Source organism: Neovison vison, chromosome 9, assembly GCF_020171115.1.
Source record: "Neovison vison isolate M4711 chromosome 9, ASM_NN_V1, whole genome shotgun sequence".
Classification (NCBI taxonomy): domain Eukaryota; kingdom Metazoa; phylum Chordata; class Mammalia; order Carnivora; family Mustelidae; genus Neogale; species Neogale vison.
The window spans coordinates 21393086-21413740 of NC_058099.1; the positions used below are offsets into that span (position 1 = coordinate 21393086).

At 35.2% G+C, this 20655-nt stretch overlaps 1 protein-coding gene across 1 annotated transcript in view; it reads left to right on the forward strand.

Moving 5' to 3' along the window:
* The window catches only part of SHOC1 (shortage in chiasmata 1), a 77901-nt gene that overhangs the window by 27488 nt on the left and 29758 nt on the right, over positions 1 to 20655 (forward strand). The window contains exons 8-16 of the mRNA XM_044264258.1: positions 257 to 358; positions 1963 to 2071; positions 7785 to 7879; positions 8603 to 8845; positions 10707 to 11120; positions 12834 to 12950; positions 14399 to 14575; positions 16518 to 16622; positions 20061 to 20239. Of these exons, the coding sequence (XP_044120193.1) occupies positions 257 to 358; positions 1963 to 2071; positions 7785 to 7879; positions 8603 to 8845; positions 10707 to 11120; positions 12834 to 12950; positions 14399 to 14575; positions 16518 to 16622; positions 20061 to 20239 (1541 nt within the window). The remainder of the gene's footprint in view (positions 1 to 256; positions 359 to 1962; positions 2072 to 7784; positions 7880 to 8602; positions 8846 to 10706; positions 11121 to 12833; positions 12951 to 14398; positions 14576 to 16517; positions 16623 to 20060; positions 20240 to 20655) is intronic.

Here is a 20655-nt window from a genome sequence, read left to right on the forward strand (position 1 = left end):
AATCATAACCTAAAATATAGATGCTTCTTTTATCCCAGTTAGATTTAGTAAATATTGTTGAATTCTTTCTAATGACAATTTAACCCCAAATATTTAACTATCCTTTTATAAATTCCAGTTGAAATCATCAAAGATATAGAGGGAGGAGTGAAGGGAGATTTATGATATCCATTGAGAACAGGGGAACGGACAACATTACAAAAAAAAAACTGTTACAGAAGTACTTATGCTGATAGTAGACTTTCTTACTTTTCAGATCTTACTACTAAGCATGGAATTGACATTGAGGATATAAAATGCAGCTCCACAGAGATTTTGGCCATTCAAAAACATTGTGAACCAGAGTACAGTGAACCAGGTAGAAATTTTGGAGAGATCATTGAGTTTATCAGCAGTTACCTATATCTGATGTGAAAGTACAGTACATTCACATGTGAGGTCTACTGTGAGACAGCTTTCATGTTTAAAATTTGATTATTGCAATCCAGCTTGTCATTTTATTTCTCTTATCTGTCTATTTATATTTGTTACTGTCATTAACTCATTATCCTTCTGGTATCAAAACTGAATAATGTACAGAGTTACAAAGATTGAGGAAGAGGAATGGAAGAAATAGCATTAATATTAAAATCAGAAATCTTATGATATTATAGTTCAGTAAATAAAATTTTCTATTTAATCTCAGTATTAGTAATCTTGTTGACTCTTAAATTTACTTTTGTAAATTTAACTTTTTAATCACCCAAAGCAATCCTATCATTAATATTACTATTATTATCATACCAGATTTGGACTCTGAATCATCTTTTGTTCCACTTTAATGCAACTTGTGTTGCTTCTTAACATGTTGATGATACTATTATTTAGTTACATGTATTTTATTTATTTATTTATTTTAGTTGGGGGTGGGGGAAGGTAGGCAAAGAGAGAGAGAGAGAGAGATTGAGAATCTTACAGGTTCCAACACCCAGTGTGTGGCCTAATCTCACAACGCTGAGATCATGACCTGAGCCAAAATCAAGGGTCTGACGCTTAACCGACTGAGCCAGCCCAATGCTCCTTTAGTTACATTTATAATTGAATCATATTAATCATCTCTTTGGAAGTTTTTTGCTCTATTTATGAAAGTGATAGAAACACACTGACTACTTATGAACAAATGAATTTCAGTTTCTCAAGGCCACCCTATGTATGAACATAGTAGGTTCATTTAGTATGAACATAAAAATAGTACTGGCTCCTAAGTACATAACAACATAAGTTGTCAGAATGGAAAACATTATTAAACATAAAACTCTTAGAATTTATCTCATAGAGTGAACAATAAAGTTTAGTTGTTAATATATTTTTTTAAAAGCACCATCAGAAAGGATGAATACCCAACTTTTGTAGCAACATGGACGGGACTGGAAGAGATTATGCTGAGTGAAATAAGTCAAGCAGAGAAAGTCAATTATCATATGGTTTCACTTATTTGTGGAGCATAACAAATAGCATGGAGGACAAGGGGCGTTAGAGAGGAGTAGGGAATTTGGGTAAATTGGAAGGGGAGGTGAACCATGAGAGACTATGGACTCTGAAAAACAGTCTGAGGGGTTTGAAGTGGCGGGGGGGTGGGAGGTCGGGGTACCAGGTGGTGGGTATTATAGAGGGCACGGCTTGCATGGAGCACTGGGTGTGGTGAAAAAATAATGAATACTGTTTTTCTGAAAATAAATAAATTGGAAAAAAAAAAAAGCACCACTGCCACTGTTGAGATAGCATGTGATACATGTGTAATTCCTTATGATGGAAATTTAAAACTGTTATTTTGTATTTTAAGTAACCCAAGTGTCTTTTTATTGAAAAATTTGTTGTAGCAGAATGATCAACATAATAGTTGCTTACAAAAAGTTCTAAATTATACTTAATTTTATACCATGTTTATGTAATTAATTGTTTTTTAAACTTTTTGTATTCTAGTTGAGTTAGAAATGCCATTAACTCATCTACATCTAACAAACCAACATTCTTCCATGACTTCATTATGTACAGGACTTCAGACATTTCCATTTTCTCCTATTTGTAAAATGTAAGTAAAGATTATAGCTAGAACTCAAATTGCAATTCAGAATAACCAGTCCTTTTTTTTTTTTTAAGATTTTATTTATTTATTTATTTGACAGACAGAGATCACAAGTAGGCAGAGAGGCAGGCAGAGAGAGAGGGGTAAACAGGCTCCCTGCTGAGCAGAGAGCCCAATGTGGGGCTCTATCCCAGGACCCTGAGATCATGACCTGAGCCGAAGGCAGAGGCTTAACCCACTGAGCCACCCAGGTGCCCCCATAATAACCAGTTCTTAATCAAATCCCTCCATATAAAGGTAATTTACAAGATACCTCTGTGAAAAAAATGTAAGAGAGGACAGTATCTATAGTAGGCAAATAGAATGTATGAATATATATGTACATACTTTTTAAAATTTCTTGATACTATTTTTAAAATTTAAATTCAATTAATTAACATATCACATATTATTAGTTTCAGAGATAGAGGTCAGTGATTCATCAGTCTTATATAATATACAGTGCTCATTACATCATGTGCCCTCTTTAATGTTCAGCACCCAGCCATCCCATTCCTTCATGCCCTGCCCCTCCAGCAACACTCAGTTTGTTTCCTATGATTGAAAGTTTCTTGTGGTTTGTCTGTCTCTCTGATTTCATCTTGTTTTATTTTTCCCTCCCTTCCCCTATGCTCCTCTGTTTTGTTTTTTAAATTCCACATAGGAGTAAAATCATATGATAATTGTCTTTCTCTGACTGACTTATTTCATTTAGAATAATGCCCTCTAGCTCCATCCATGTCATTGCAAATAAGATTTCAATTTTTTGATGGCTGAGTAGTATTCTATCATATATATATACCACATCTTCTTTATCTGTTCAACTGTCAGTGGACATCTGGGCTCTTTCCATAGTTTGGCTATTGTGGACATTGCTGCTTTAAACATGGGTGCAGGTGCCCCTTCAGATCACTACAGTTGTATCTTTAGGGTAAATACCCAGTGGTGCAATTGCTGGGTTGTAGGGTAGCTCTATTTTCAACTTTTTTTTTTTTTAAGATTTTACTTATTTATTTGACAGAGAGAAATCACAAGTAGACGGAGAGGCAGGCAGAGAGAGAGAGGGAAGCGGGCTCCCTGCTGAGCAGAGAGCCCGATGCGGGACTCGATCCCAGGACCCTGAGATCATGACCTGAGCCGAAGGCAGCGGCTTAACCCACTGAGCCACCCAGGCGCCCTATTTTCAACTTTTTAAGGAACCTCCATACTGTTTTCCAGAATGGCTGTACCAGCTTGCATTTCCACCAACAGTATAGGAGGGTTCCCCTTTCTCCACATCCTTGCCAACATCTGTTGTTATTAATTTTAGCCATTCTAACCAGTGTGAGGTGATATTTTGTTATGGTTTTGATTTGTATTTCCCTGATGCTGAGTAATGTTGAACATTTTTTCATGTGTCTGTGGCCATTTGTACATCCTTGATTTTGTATTTATAGAATATCTTTAGAAAGACACACAAGAATCAGGTAGCTTCGGTTGTGTCTGGAAGGGACCTGGGTAACCTGGCAATTCGGGAGCTAGTAAGTGATAGAGCCAGGTTCTTTTACATTTTTAGTATTTTGAATGTGAACATATTACCATTAAAAATAGACAAGTTGAAAGATTGTAAAGATTCTGGCACTAGAACAGTTTGCTTAGGATATTGCCATTGGATACCTGCCAGTGGTACTGCCTCTATTGGCACTCACTGCTATGAAAGATAGTGTAGTGTATATTCATTTGCTCAGGCTGCCTTAACAAATACCAGAGACAATGGCCTAAATACCCAATCTATGGTAAATAAATTTAAATTTATTTATTCACAGTCTGGAGACTAGAAGTCTAAGATTAAGATATTAGCGGGGTTGGATTCATCATGAGATGTCTTTTCTTGGCTTCATCTTGGGTAGCTGTCTTATACCTTTTTCTTTTTTCTTTTTTTTTTAAGATTTTGCTGGTTTATTTACTTGAGCTTTTTTTTTCCTTTTTAATATTTTATTTATTTGAGAGAGAGACAGTGAGAGAGAGCATGAGAGAGGAGAAGGTCAGAGGGAGAAGCAGACTCCCCATGGAGCTGGGAGCCCAGTCCGGGACTCAATCCTGGTACTACGGGATCATGACCTGAGCTGAAGGCAGCCACTTAACCAACTGAGCCACCCAGGCGTCATAACTCTCTGACCAGGAATAGACAAGGATCACAGGGCAGTGTGGATAAGGGTCAATAAATAGATTTGTCTATCAAATTACTTTCCTAGGAGTACTAGGGATCATATCCCATCTTTAACAGAAGGCATCCACTGACCTTGTTTATCTTTGTTGATGTGGTATTGGTTTTGGAAAACTAGACATGTAGAACCAAGTATTGACCCACAAATCTGTTCAATACCCGATTGCTGCTGCACAGAGTGGTCTGTAATCTCAGAACTGACATTGCAGGGCTGGATCATTGTATTCTAGTTTGAGCCAAAATTGTATAGCTTACTGGCCCAGCATATTTGCCCTCCAGTGGAGTCTGAGATAGCTTGGGTTGCTAACTTCTACCATGTGGCATACATGTAACTTAATGTGTTCTAAGTTAGATTAGTCTGCTGTCTTGGAATTGACACTCTATTCCCCTGCTCTTACACCAGTTACGAAACTAGGAGCATAACCAGTATAGCCTCTTTCTTTCCCACTGTAGTCCTGAAACCAAATGAGTCCAAAAATGATACATTTCAGGAAAATTACAGGAAAGTCTACAAGTCTCTAATGAATTGTTCCCAGAATGAATGCTGTGGGAGGTGAGTTACTGAGTTTTTAGGGTTTTTTGTTTTGTTTTGTTTTTGTTTTTTTAAAGATTATTTATTTATTTGAAAGATAGAAATCACAAGTAGGCAAAGAGGCAGGCAGAGAGAGAGGAGGAAGCAGTCTCCCCACTGAGCAGAGAGCACCATGCGGGACTCAATCCCACGACCCTGAGATCATGACCCGAGCCGAAGGCAGAGGTCTAACCCACTGAGCCACCCAGGCGCCCCTGAGTTTTTAGTTTTAGCTGTGGTCTGTCAAAGGAGAATTCTGTTGTGTATTTGGGAGCAATTGGAACAACTCATCACTAGCTGCTCAGGTTTCTATTAATGATCTCAGGAAGGTATCACAGCACACAATGGAGGAGCCTGGTACTGAAGGCTCCAATTACCTTCCTCTTCTTGCAAAGAATAGTGTCATTTGGGGGATAAATCTGTGACATACAAAACTCTGCCATGAACTGGAACTGCCCATATCAGAAATGAACTCTTAAAAATCTCATGGAACAAGTACAGAAACTACTTACACTTTGCTTAAATACTTTTAGTCCCTTTGCTGAGGTGCAGATGTTTATTCACAGGACCTATACCATCTTTTTTTAGTGCTCTTTTACTCCACATATCTGAATCCATGTGTTAAGGCAGATTGGCAATCAGAAACAGAAACTAGAAGAAATTAGTACAATCTTGAATTTCAATCTAATATTAAAAGCATTTACTTAATTGTCATAAATTCCTGTTAATCACGCAAGTTATATATCTACTTATTGTTGTAACTCAACTACATAGATGAAACTTAAGTCTCATCTATGTTTTATGATTTGCCCAAGTTAGAGCATGAAAGGATTTTTAAAATTAGCCAAAAGTTCTAGGCCAAAGTTGTTCTATTTGAAACAACTTAAAGAGGTCATCTCATCACTGCTATTTTCATTAGCGAGAGGTAAATCACTTCCATTTGGTTTATGAATATTAAAAACCTTAAAATTCCTATTTTAAAAATGGATTTTCACCTCATCTGTGAATCTAAAAAAGAAAAAAGTGTTTAAAAAAAACAGAAGGGAAAGATAATGTGTAATGTTACTGTACTCTTAATTTGCTTTTATGTCCCCAGTTACTTTTATTTCAGAACACAACATTTTGGCTGGAAATATATCCAGTTAACAAATATTTTGGGAGCTTACCACATGTCAGACTCTCTTGCTAGACTTTATGGAGCTAAAAAGAAAAGTCTGTGTAGCACCAGATTTTATTTCCACACTGATTACTGAATTGTGAACATATTTTTATTTATAATAAAATAATATATTTATATTATAAACAATATATCAAATTCAGACATATCTTCAGAAAGTTCCATTAAGAGTGGGAATATTTATTTACATTATGACCTTCTGTTGGGCTTGGCTTACCTTCCCTTTTCTTTAAAGTAATTGCCTATAATCTGAGCTGTTTGTCAAAGAGATCTTGGTAAGGTTCAAGAAATTATCTAGAATCTCAGTTTGTCACCTCATCCTGGATTTTGGATTATGTAGGTAAATTGGATAGCTTAGACATAAAACAGCTTTCTGCTGCCCAGGACTGTCAACTCAACTAGCAGTATAATTGTATTATAATTAGAGTGCTCACATATGTCCCATATGAGCAGAGAACCAGAATACAATCAGTTCTTAACTCGGAGTGAGAGGTTTGGGAGCATAGATTAGGGGGTTTGTGAGTTAATATTATCTTCCCTACCAAGGCTAGTACTTTCATAGCTACTGATAAGCTGTGATTTACACTAATTGTCATCCATCTTTCTTCCTTTCTCTTCCTAGTACTCCTAAACTCCTAGTACTCCTAGACATACATCACTCATTCACACACCCGTCAAGATTAAAGGACCTGACCTAAACTTCTCCACTAAACTTTCACCTTCTCCCCCTCCCCCGCCAAAAAAAACCCTTTTACCTTCCTGAGAAGGTAGAGCAGGCAGAACATTTTCATAATTCTGACCCTCAACTAGTAGAGGCTCCAGATTTGTTTAGAATGGACTTGGGGACAACAATTTTGTAAAAAATTTGTGTTAAAACTACTTTTTTGTATGGAAAGCACAGTAATTTTACTTAAATTATATTTTTAATTTGGGTGGCTTATAGGGTTAGTGCTGGTACACTTCATGGAAGGAAGTGCTAAAACCCTCCTAAGTCAGCCTCCTTTGTCTCCAAGTTTCATTGAGGGAGACAGAGGAGTTAAGGTAGGCAAGCAGGAGCAATTAAGAGCTAACAAATTGTCAAAACTTCCAAGGGGAGGAAAAGTAAGTATATGAAATTTGTTCTATGAAAATCTCTATTTCAGTTTACACATTTATAGAGTAAGTTTTTCACTTGCTTTTTTTTTTGTTTTTAAAGATTTTATTTATTTATTTGACAGAGATCACAAGTAGGCAGAGAGGTAGACAGAGAGAGGAGGAAGCAGGCTCCCCACTGAGCAGAGAGCCCGATGCGGGACTCGATCCCAGGACCCTGAGATCATGACCCGAGCCAAAGGCAGCGGCTCAACCCACTGAGCCACCCAGGCGCCCTTCACTTGCTTTTGGATGTAAAAGAATACTTAGAAAATTAATTTTCTTAAAATAAAATTTTATTACATGATGATGAGCACTGGGTGTTATATGCAACTAATGGATCATTGAATACTACATCAAAAACTAATACCAGGTGGTGGGTATTACAGAGGGCACGGATTGCATGGAGCACTGGGTGTGGTGAAAAAAATAATGAATTCTGTTTTTCTGAAAATAAATTAATTTTTAAAAAACTAATGATGTACTACTATATATTGGCTAATTGAATTTAAATCTAAAAAAGGAAAAATAAAATTTTATTATACAAAAATGCTCAATATTATTAATATATTAGGCTCTAACTCTTCTTTTTCAGTAGTTTGCTTACTGCTGAAGAATCAGCTAACAAAAACCACATGATGTGGCAGTTAGAAAGCTGCAGAAGCTCACTGAAGCCATTTCTGCTTACAGGTAAAGATTACTTGATTTTGAATGCTAAACAAAAAGTAAAGGTGAGAAGATATAGTTAGTAGAAGTGTAATGTCAGCTTTATTTTTTTTTTTTAGTATTGTTACTGTCATTATTAAAAAAACACAGATCCAAAATTGGGATTTCAAAATTTTTCATCTTAATTTTGGGTTGATGCGTGTAGTGTAGATAATAATTTAAGTAGTTATGCTACTTCAGTTCCTCCATACATTATGATTTGTTATTACTAGGTTAAAAGTAATGATGTGGAAAGCTCTGTGCCACAGTATCTAAGATGATAGTCATCATAAAATCTGATCAAATATATCTTCTAGTTTAGGATTGTTATAATAAAATAGAATTTCAAATTTAGTAAATCTTACTTTAATTCCTCAGAATGTTATCAAATGTGTTAATTTAGTAATTACTAAAATGTTCAAACAAAATAATGGTACTATCTCCTAGTATGTGTTAGAATAATTTTAACTTTATGATATTTCCACGGATTAAAATAAATCCCTATGTGACTTCTATTGCTATAATATTTTGGACTTTTAGTATCTTGAAGACAAAATACTAGCTATGTAACTCCAGGTTTCACTTTTTTTCCCCAATGTGTGAAAATATATTTCATAAGCAATTTTCAGTGTGGTGCTATTTATTGTGTTTTTCATCTCTTTTGCCCTATGAACTATTTCTATTTTCGGTTTGTTATTGTTTTTTAAGTGCCAAGAACTGAAGAGCCCAACAGTCAATATTCAGTTATGGATTTGAAAAAGATATTTTCTATTGAGGAAGAAAGCCTGGTAGTTAATCTTGTGAGCACAGAGTTGGGGGAAAAGGGACAACTGAATCTGAAAGAGGCAGAAGTTTTGGAACATCCAAATATGTATTTGTGTCATGATAACCTATCATCTGATGATACTAAAATGGAGATATTTTTGCCAACAAAAGAGCCTCAGTTAGAATGTAAGTACACAATAGTAAATATCCACTCTGTGAATTTTTCAGAATGAGAAAATGTTAGATGCTGGCTTTCCACTAGGTGATTGAGAAAATAAAACTAAATTCCAGCATTCAGTATTAGCCCTGGCTCTGCCAGAATTTATCATTTTGAGCTCCACTAAGCCCCATTCTTTTCCTTGAAAAAAATAAGGAAGTTTGACTTGCTCATCCTGAAGTCCTTTGTTGCCCTAAAATTGTATAGTCTGTTTTTAAATTTCTGGCCATTTTCAATTAATGTGACTTTGTTTCTTTTTATATTGATTAATTGCTAGCGCAGTGTTTATTTACATCAGACTAGACTCAAAGCAGGACTGTTATTCTTTGATCTGACAGGTAAACTCTGCGTGTTCAATAATATCTAGTAATCTTTCTTTAACAGTAGATAATCTTCCTTTGTTTCTAAAGAGTTTACCCAGTTAACTTTTTTAATTATTTAATTTAAGGTGGCAGAAATGTCTTTTAAGTATCTTTTGAGTTATTTTGGCTGTTATGTATGCCGTTGTAATAAATGGAACATACTTAGTCTGAATTACACCTTTTTGAAGTATATAGGGATTGTTTTTAAATCAGTTTGTGCAGTAGCTTTAGATCTTAAAGAAGTTGGGAAAGTTCACTTTTAGTTTATTATAGAGTAAGTAAATATATTTAAAAATGCATTTTAGAAATTATTGTGTATATTGGGAGACTGCTCTAAGGAAATAGGAACTAGAGCAAGAATTGTTGTCACTAAGAGATGTTTCAAAGACAGAAAACGGAGGGCTTTGCTAGAAAGGAAAATAGACTATGTCAAGGAAATGTACACCATTCGATCTATCCTAAGGCATTGGTGGGTACTCAGGGTAGAAGAAGAATTTTATTTTTTTTAAGATTTATTTATTCATTTATTTGACAGACCAAGATCAAAAGTAGGCAGAGAGGCAGGCAGAGACAGAGGAGGAAGCAGGCTCTACACCAAGCGGAGAGCCTGATGTGGGGCTCGATCCCAGGACCCTGGGATCAAGACGTGAGCCGAAGAAAATATATACACACATATATTAGCTTTATTGAAATACAATTCACATACCATACAATTATCCATTTAAGTATGCCATTCAGTGGTTTTAGTGTATTCAGAGAGTTGTAATCGTCACCACAATTAATTTTAGAACATTTTTCTCATCCCCCAGAAGAAATCCTGTACCCATTGGCAGTCACTCTCCATTTTTCCCTATTTTCCCAGCTGTGGAACCACTAATCTATCTTCTGTTTCTATAGATTTGTTGACTCTGGATGTTTCATGTAAATGGAATCATACAATATGTGGTCTTTTGTGATTGGCTTCTTTCATTTAGAATGTTGTGAAGATTCATCCATGTTATAGCATGTACATATCTTATGTATTGTTTAAATATTTTTTAAATATTTTGTCAAATTTTAAGTTGGCTTTCTTTTTAAATATTAAGCTACAAGAGTTCTCTGGATATATACAGTCCTTTTTCAAGTGTATGTATTGCAAGTATATTCTGTTGTTCTGTGGATTGCTTGGTACCTAAGATTTTGACCTTTAGACTTAATTGCAAGCCTGTTAGCAATAGGGCTTTTCTGGAATTCTTTCTTTGCTTGGTAACCAAGCTCCAAGATTAAGAATAAGAGGTGCTGAATTTTTGCACTTTAAAAAAAAATTATTTTATTCAGGCCAAAATTGATTTTCAAAGCAAGAGACAAAGTACTTCTAAGGATCAAATATATTAATAAGAACTTACAAATAAAAGTTATTTTAATACCCTAGTAAAAACACTCATTTATGCATGAAAGTCATTTAGGTATTTTTATTTTCTGTTTTCAGCATGGCTAGAGCAAAAAAGTTGTTCTTCACCTATTGTACTTATTAATGAGACATCTACAAATGATCATTTATTACTTCCACAAAAGATTTCATCTCTGGCAGAAGTATCAGACCTGTGTTTTTCTGATGACAATTTATCTGTTAAACAACCAACAAAAGAAGAAAAACCAAAGAATGATCTAGAACTAGTTGATAGAATAAGCCAAAATAAAGAAAATGAAGATTACTTAGAACTTGACTGCACAGTACCATCTGTTGAACCATCTTCCTCTCCAAAAATTGATAAAGCATCTTTTAAACATGGTAAAAAATGGGAGAATGATTTGGACCTTTTGAGTGACTTTATTACACTGCGAAATAAATACAAGACTTGTATGTCAAAGACTGAAGTCACAGGCAGTAAAGAAAATTCTGGTGGGTAATTTAGTAATATTTTGGCATAGATATAATAGCTTTAAGGACTAAATGTATAATTTACTAGAGAAGGTAAAATTTAAAGATCTTTTGAACAGAATATATTCTTTTTCAAAGTCAAAATGACATTCATTCATGATACTTATTGAGTATGGAGATAGATGTGGCTATTTAGGTATAGATGTGGATACGTATTTTCCAAAAAATTTTTAAGTGCTTTTGAACTTGTAAGAAAAGCCACTATTTGTAAAACTTGCTTTCTGCAACTTGGCCACACAGAGTCAGTATTTCTAACTTTTATTGATCATTCTGCCATTCTTTTTTCTCTTTTAGCTGACAGTTCTCAGTATTACATTTTAATGTGTACTTAAAAACACTTTCCCCATTTGATTGCTTATTACTCTTTTAAATTTACTGAAGAGTTCTGTGTAAGTTCTAATTATTTTACGTTCACTGCTTATGACCATGTCAAAGGTAGTATGGGTCGTATCATTTCATTTCTGGTAAAGAAACAGTAAGTATTCTAGAATATATTTGACATATGTTACCCAGAAGAATTAAGTACAAAAATATTTATGTGTGAGAATTACAGCATAGTTAGGTCTTATGGTCTCACATATTATTAACATTCAATTCTGCTGTTTAGTTAGTAAGCCCACTTGATTCTCAAACTAAGTTCCTTTCTCTAGCTTAAACTTTATTAGTAAAAGAGGTAATATTTTGGTATTTTACTTCTTGCCTTATTTTATAGTTAATTCAGGGGCAAGAAAGAATGTTACAACTTTCTGGGCCCCCTCAAAAACTCTAGTAATTCATATAATTTAATCCTAGCTATTCCAGTTATTTATAGTTAATTAAAAGCAAACTTGAAAATAATAGCATAATCTAGTTAGGGTAATTTACTCCATTGATTTTCACCATGTATTTAAAACTCATATGTTAAAATCTTTTAAGATGGTTTTGTGTTTTTAAAATTACCCTGTAATTGTATTATTAACAGATAACATTACTATCTAGTTATATATACATTAACATATATATAAAACTATAAATAATTAGTGTGTGTATGTATATATATATATAATCCTACAATACTCTATAATACCTAGGAAAGAAGGAAGAAAAGCGACATTTGTTGAGTGTTGTATGCCAGGCACTAAAATACATATTAGAGATAAAGATGATACCATTGCTAACCTCGAGAAGCTTGCAATATAGTAGAGTAGGGTTATAGAAAAATTCCTGAGAGCTGAAAGGTGAGTGGTTAAGAATTGACCTAATTAAGAAAGGACAGAGCCAGGAAGGACTTGGGGCATAGGAGAGAATTAGTAACAGAAGGAGGGGGTATGTAGAAAGTCATAGATAAATGATATTGAGCTCTTTGTGCATTTTGGGTGTCAGGAACTGTACTTGGTGTTTAATCTTTATAACAATATTAAAAATAAGTATATTTATCTATATATTACATATGGGGACACTGAAGCTAGTGTCAGAACTGAGATTGAAACAGTGATTCAATGTCAAGATTCTTTCTGCTGTTGCCATTCAGCACTGTGTTATATCTGTCGACCTGAATAGTTGTTCAATTTAATCCTGATGTGTTTCAAGGAAAAGCTTTAACAATTGTGATACTATTACATGGAAGCATTTTAAGTAAAACAATGTTAAGTTTCCCTGAATAATGCAAATTAACATTTTTATTAGGATTTCAAGATAAAGAACATTGTTTGACTCTTCAGGAAGAAAGTCCTCCTGTTTGTACTAATAAAGCTCTAGAGAAAATAAATCAGGAAAGGATAGTGGATAATGTCATTGAAATTCAAGCATCAGGTATGCTGTATGCTTTTATGCTGTATGTTTTTAAAATGCATTTTAAGTAAGTAAATTTGAAAGCCCTTTCCTGAGTATGAATCAGGCCATACTTGATTTTCCATGTAATTTTTTTCACTTGTTTCAGATGTTTCTTCCTTCTATTCCTACTTTTAAGATATTCCCACACCTGAACACCCCATTCACTGCCTCTTCTTCTTTCCATTTCCCTACTCCAGTCCACTCACTGTTATTTCTTTCATTTAAATTGCTGCTTCCCTACATTCTTCAGACAACAGCAAACTGCTGCTGCTGAGACGCTTGTGCCCAGTCAGAAGAATGAACTGCAGAGGCTTACTCCCTCTGTTCTCTTACCCACCATCAGGGTGATGTTAAAGAAGCTATTATTGTTTCCTATACTGATTAAAATTTTTGCCTCTGATGTGAAGAATATCCCTTTTCTCCTAAAGAATAGTCTGCTTAAGAACATCATGCTCATTATTAAAATCAATAAGGAAATATGACACTAGTTTCTAGTATCTTTTCAATTCTTTGGTTCAGTTTTATTTATGACCTTTAGATGATAATGCAAATCTTAAAGTATTGCTATTCTAGTGAAAACTAGAAACAATTTGTCATTGTGGTAACTTTGTTCAGCTTAAGGTTGTAAGCTAATTGTGGAGGGAAAAGAAAAAAAATGTAATTCTCTTTATATGGCTCCTCATGCTTACCATGCCAAACTAGTTACTGAACACACATTTAATAGGCAGAATAACCATTAAATTGTGCAAATTTTACAGAAGGTTTTTGTTTTATTTTGTTGTTATAAGTTTATTTAGAATAAATACCCTAAATGAACCTCTGTACAGTCTCATGATTTTTTTTCTAATTTATTTATTTTCAGAAAAACATTATTCATTATTTTTTCACCACACCAGTCTCATGATTTTTAACTCAGAAAATAATTTGGAAGTAGTTCAGTTTTCCATCAAGTGACATGTTTAATTGGTTTGTCAAAAGGAGCATGCCATCCTTTTTTTTTTTTTTTTTTAATTTACTTGACAGAGATCACAAGCATGCAGAGAGGCAGGCAGAGAGAGAGAGGAGGAAACAGACTCCCCACGGAGCAGAGAGCCTGATGTGGGGCTCGATCCCAGGACCCTAGGATCATGACCTGAGCCGAAGGCAGAGGCTTTAACCCACGGAGCCACCCAGGCGCCCCCCCCACTTTTTTTTTTTTTTTAAGATTGTATTTATTTGAGTGAGAGAGAATGAGAGAGAGCATGAGAAGGAGAGGGTCAGAAAGAGAAGCAAACTCCCTGCTGAGCAGGGAGCTTGATGCAGGACTTGATCCTGAGACTTCAGGATCATGACCTGAGCCAAAGGCAGTTGCTTAACCAACTGAGCCACCCAGGTGCCCAGAATGCCACCCTTATAAAATACTATCTTTAATGCTTTTATTTTCACAGATAGCCAGTGCCAAGCATTCTGTCTTCTAGAAGCAGCAGCTACTCCTATTTTAAAAAAACTTGTATGCCTCTGTACTCTCCCTGCCGCTAATTGGACATTTGCCACTGTCATTTTTGACCAAACAAGATTCCTCCTAAAGGAACAAGAAAAAGTAATAAGTGATGCTATTCAGCAAGGTGAGTACAAATAAAACCATGTTATTTAAAGGAAAAAAACATATGGGTTATTGTATCAAATGAGTAAAAATTGAATATAGAAGGTATAGAAATTAGTCATGGATGAAGGCATCACTTTAATTCAGAATATGACACTATAAACTAATACTGGAGGGTGAGCTAAGTAAGAGAAAAAGGTAACAAATACCATCTGGCATTGCTTCTCAGTAATGCTTCTAATTGACATATATTACTTGACAGATTCCTATTGCAAAAACTAAATTAACTCTCTATTATGAACATCTGAACCACCTCTTCCCTCCTAAGGTAGGGGGGAGGTTAAAAAATAGATTAATTAAAGTCAATCCTGGACTTTTCTTCTGGCCAAGAATGGAGTTTTCAGGAAAAAAAAAGAAAAAACAAAGGCAAAATACATGAAACCAGTTTTTAAGACCCTAGACATCAGGCAGTGAAGAACAGTGATTTCTGAGATATGGAAAACAAGTAATGTGAGCCCTACTATTGCCCTAGCTTACTCCCTTAAAAAAGTCACCAGACCATAGCACAAGGACAGATAGTAGGAACAGAACCCAGTGGACATTCTGTGTTGAAGCAACAGAATTGACTCTGATCTTGATCTCAGTGTCCTGGAATTGAACCCAGGGTCCAGCTCTGCAGTTAGCTGGGAGTCTGCTTGAGGGTTCCCCCTCCCCCTCTCCTGTGGTTCCTCCCTGCCACACTATCTTTCTCTCTTAAATAAATAAATCTTTAAAAAATAAAATGAAATACTGAAAGAAAAAAATTCCAGTGTAGAACTAGGCAAACATACATTATGAAAGCAAAGGTGAGGGGCACCTGGGTGGCTCAGTTGGTTAAGCCTCTGCCTTCAGCTGAGGTCATGATCTCAGGGTTCTGGGATCAAGTCCTGTGTCAGGCTCCCTGATGACCTACTTCCCCATCTCTCTCTGCCTGCCTCTCTGCCTACTTGTGATCTCTTTGTGTCAAATAAATAAATTAAATCTTTAAAAAAAAAAGCAAAGGTAAAATAAAGATGTTTCATACATACAGAAACTAAAAGAATTCATCAGCTGCAAATCTGTACTCTAAGAGATGTTCAAGAAATACTCTCCTAAAGAAGAAAAATGATACCAAATCTGGTTTCTCACCCTGTTCTCATCCCTTCCAGGTCATCTTGTTTCCACAAGTCCTTATAGGGACTGGATATACTACTCTCCTGTTGCCTCTTGGTTCCCAGTGACTACTTCATATTTGCCTTGATCTTTATTGATAGATTAGATAAGCACTTTTCAAACTTTTTAGCAGAACTTTTTATACAAATAAATATTTCATGGGATCCCACTATATAAAACAGAAAAGTAGAGCTTTTCTGGTTGAATTGGGGAAGTGGCCTAGATTCCTTATCTTTTTGGTTTCACTTTTGCACACAGTAAAATCCAATCTATCGTCTTCAAAAACCTCTAAAACTACATGGAACACATTAAGTAGACAATTGGCCTGTCCCTGTGAATACATCTCTTGCTCAAGTCATATCTTTGGACAGTTATTATTCCCAGGTATCTCTGCCTCCATTTCAAGGTATTGCTTTATGTTAGGATTACCTAGCTTTATCTTCACCAGTTGGCAAGTTACAAGTTTAATTTTCTTCTTGTAACTGGGAATCACTGATCTTTTTTCCTACCAAAAGCGGGAAAGCAACAAGAGTATGACCACTAAGGTTAGTCATCTGGGTTTGAATGCCAGCTCCACCATTTATTCACATGTTGGCCTTGGACAGTTACTAAACCTTGTTCGGACTGTTTTCTCATCCAAAAAATGAGGTTCGCAATAAACTTGTCTGACACACCTAATAAAGAATGTTAGCTATTATTGTTAAGCATTCTGATGCATATTCTGAAATTCTGATGTGTATCTTATGTTTTTAAATATGTTTCTGCTTGCTTAGGTACAAATGATGAAAAAGAAGTGACGTTCAAGCATGCCGCTCTCTTACATCTTCTGGTAACAATTAGAGATGTCCTTTTAACATGTAGCTTGGACACAGCATTGGGTTAGTGGGGAAAATTTTTATTTCCCCTTTTCTTCCTATTGAAATATTTCATCTGAAATAACTTACTTTTCTGAAAAAGATACACCTTATAAGAAATTATGTAGCTTCTTTTACTTGCACATTAAACTTTATATACATTTTGACATAATTATAATAGAATATATGTTTTATTCTGCCTGTATTCTTTTTTTTTTAATTTTTTTTTTAAGATTTTATTTATTTATTTGTCAGAGAGAGAGACGAGCGAGAGTGAGCACAAGTAGCCAGAGAGGCAGGCAGAGGCAGAGAGAGAAGCAGGCTCCCTGCTGAGCAAGGAGCCCAATGTGGGACTCGATCCCAGGACGCTGGGATCATGACCTGAGCCAAAGGCAGCTGCCTAACCAACTGAGCCACCCAGGCATCCCTATTCTGCCTGTATTCTTAAAAGAAACAATTTGTAATAAATATCATCACTTAGAAAAATAGGTTTAGGATTCTCTAATTTAGGCCTGAATTACTGAGTCATAATGCCTTAAACAGATTTGATTGTATAATCATTGTCATATACTACTTTTTAATGTAAGATATTTTGCCATGTACATTTTAGGTCTTCATTGAATTGGCTTTGAATTTTTGCTATATATACTATATGTATATATAGTTATATATAATATATGTTACATACATATGTAATAATATATATAATATATATACTATAACCAAATTATTAATAGTAGATATTTTGTAATTTCTTTTTTTAGTTTTTTCTGTAAATTAGGATATGAATTACTGGAGGAATAAAAATCAAGCTATTTTGGGGCGCCTGGGTGGCTCAGTGGGTTGAGCCGCTGCCTTTGGCTCAGGTCATGATCTCAAGGTCCTGGGATCGAGTCCCGCATCGGGCTCTCTGCTCGGCAGGGAGCCTGCTTCCTCCTCTCTCTCTCTCTGCCTGCTTCTCTGCCTACTTGTGATCTCTCTCTGTCAAATAAATAAAGAATCTAAAAAAAATTTTAAAAATTTTAAAAAATCAAGCTATTTTGAATACATTGGAAAATTTAAAGATTTTAGAAATTTTTTCTAAACTATCAAAATCAGGGGCACCTGGGTGGCTCAGTGGATTAAGCCACTGCCTTTGGCTCAGGTCATGATCTCAGTGTCCTGGGACTGAGCCCCGCATGGGGCTCTTTGCTCAGTGGGGAGCCTGCTTCTCTCTCTCTCTCTCTCTCTCTCTCGCTCTCGCTCTCGCTCTCGCTCTCTCTGCCTGACTCTCTGCCTACTTGTGATTTCTCTCTCTCTGTCAAATAAATAAATAAAATCTTTAAAAAAAAATTAAAAATAAACTATCAAAATCATTTAAATATCTCTCTCAAAACCCTACTGCTTGAGACTCCTTATTGCAGGATTATTTAGACTTGTTTAGTAACGGTATACTTATAGAATTGTTTTATAGTTTAGAATTTCTAGAACTTACTTGAAATATAAAGTGAAAATAATTTTACTATGATCTGTGACCCAGACAAGAATTTTCTAATCCAAGGTTTTGGTAAGTACTGAGCAGCAGTGAATTACAACTGTACTCCCTCAGCAGCACTGGGAGTTATAATATTTGGCCAAGTATCATATTAGTATTATCTGGCCAAGTATTAAAACTGAATTACAGTTATTTTTGGAAAGCCCAATGTGGTGCTTTTCCTCCAATTAAACCATTTGGGTGTTGATGCTGGATTTGGTTGTTTTATCTCCATCCCCAGACAAGTATGGATTGGGGACTCTCACCCTAGTTTACAGTACCTGAAATTGGTATAAATGCGTAGGTTTACTTGCCCCTCTGTTTAGTCACCTGTCTTCATTATACTTTTCAGCTTCCGTAAAAGATCATCAGTTCTTTCAAAAGCTAGGCTGATTGTTAAAGCATAACATAAGGCAGAATGTCAGAATCTAGAGTATCTGAGCTCCCAGTGCTGTAAAGAGAGTGCAATTTTGACTCACTATTGCTCAATACTTATTAGTATTAGAGAGCTAGAATTGGAGAAGTAATATTTATGGAGGATTACTTGAGATATATTCATGTTTAAGTACTTTGTACTTTCACAATCTACTCCAGGATTAGGTGAGACCATTAAGAACTATGTACTTAAGTTGAATTATTTTTATTCCTTAAAGGAATACTTTCACCAAATCAAACTTGAGAATTGCTGTTTGGCTACCTTGAGGAATACTATGAAAGTAAAATCCTTGTTGGAAAACAAACCAAGTCATAAGGAATAACCTAGCCAGCTTGGACATTTTTAGTGGAGAGCTGTCTCACTCCTCTAAACCTCTCTTAGATTGTCCTCTTTTTTCTTTTTCTCTGCATAGTGGCAGAGAAAGAAAGATCCATGGGGGTTTGGCTGTCTGCCTGCTGCCTTCCAGAATTCTGTATTTTTCTCCTAGCTTCTGGTTTTCTACCTCTCCCAAGCTAGGAAGTTAATGAGTTTCAAGACTAAGGGTATAAAGTTTCACTCCCAAGATTTAACCCAGAAATAAATTCAGTATTGTGTAATGGGTATTAGAGCAGCAATATGTACTAATGGCACAAAGGATCAAGACTGTTACTCTTAAAGCTGAATATTTGTTTAAAAACAAGTAGGAGTTTGCCAAGAAAAGAAAGGATGAAAGGGTATTATAGGCAGAATTGAGAGCCCAGAAGAATGACCCAGTGGGTGTGCTGCATGTAGCTAAATCGAAGAGAATAAGGTAGAAAGGAATAGGAACTCAGCCTGAAGACATAACAAAGAAACAAATCATGAATAGCCTTTTAGGCTGCACAAAAGAGTTCAGACCTTATCCTGTAGATGATAGTGAGCCATTGAAACTGGATGCTACTGGCTGGGACTTCTCTTTCAGAAGATGAGGTCTAGAGAAGCAGGAAGAGCTTTTAGGCAGAAATCCCTGAGAAAGAGTGTAGATTTACTGAATATGAACTTTCAGGGATTGGTCTCAGCATTCTCTTAGAAACTGCTTTAGTGAGTCTGAATTTAGGCTCTGCTCTTTTAGCTGCTCTATAAATGAATTATGCATAAGTATCATGGATTATATCCCAGGAGTTTATAGACTAATGAGATTGTCATATACATACATAAGAAATCAAGTACAAAAACTCTATAGATAAAATACCAAGAAAATTCCAATGAAGTGACATTTCCATAGGACTTGCATGTAAGTGTAGACCAAGCCAGAAGGCAGGAAAAGATGGGGTATATTCAGAGGATATATAGAGTATGTCATTACGTAGCTTAAAAGAAGATATTTGGTATTATTTTTCAGCTTCACTCAGTTTTAAGGTTTTCATTAGTCAATATGTTTGATCAAAATCGGCAAAAGATTAAAGGAAATTTAAACTCTGTTATGACGCGTGGCTTTTCTCAAAGAACAAAAAGATATGCCTTCGCGCATTCCCCCTACTTTTGTTTTTAACAGGATATTTGTCAAATGCAAAAGATATCTACAAAAACATTTTAGGCTCCTATTTAGATGACATTTGCAGACAGCTGGAGATTGTACAGTTTATTAGGGAAAAAAAGCCTGAAACCAACTACAAGATACAAGAACTACAGTGTCAGATACTAAATTGGATGCAAAGTGGACAACAGATTAAGGTAAGTGCTGGAATAAAGCAGATGACAGTAATCGGCGTAAACAAGAATTGAATGTCAGATAAAATTTTGCATTTAACTCTGAAATTATGAAATAATCTAGACTATTTCTAGAGAAAACCTTGATAGCTTTCTCCTTAAGTAAGTTAACAAAACAGAATTAGACCCAGAGAAAGGATGATTTGCATCACTGTTCATGTATCTTGAATTTAAAAATACTTTCATTTTTATTATATGCAGTTTTCTATGAATTGGTTCTCCAAATCTCAAAACTGTTGTCTGGTATGTCTAAATTCATGAACATATACCAAATAACAGAACTACAATAATTAATTTTAGATATTGAGCCAGAAGCTTATCTTATGTGATTCTATTAAAAAAGCATTAACTTGTGTTTTGGATCATATTGGAAATTTTCG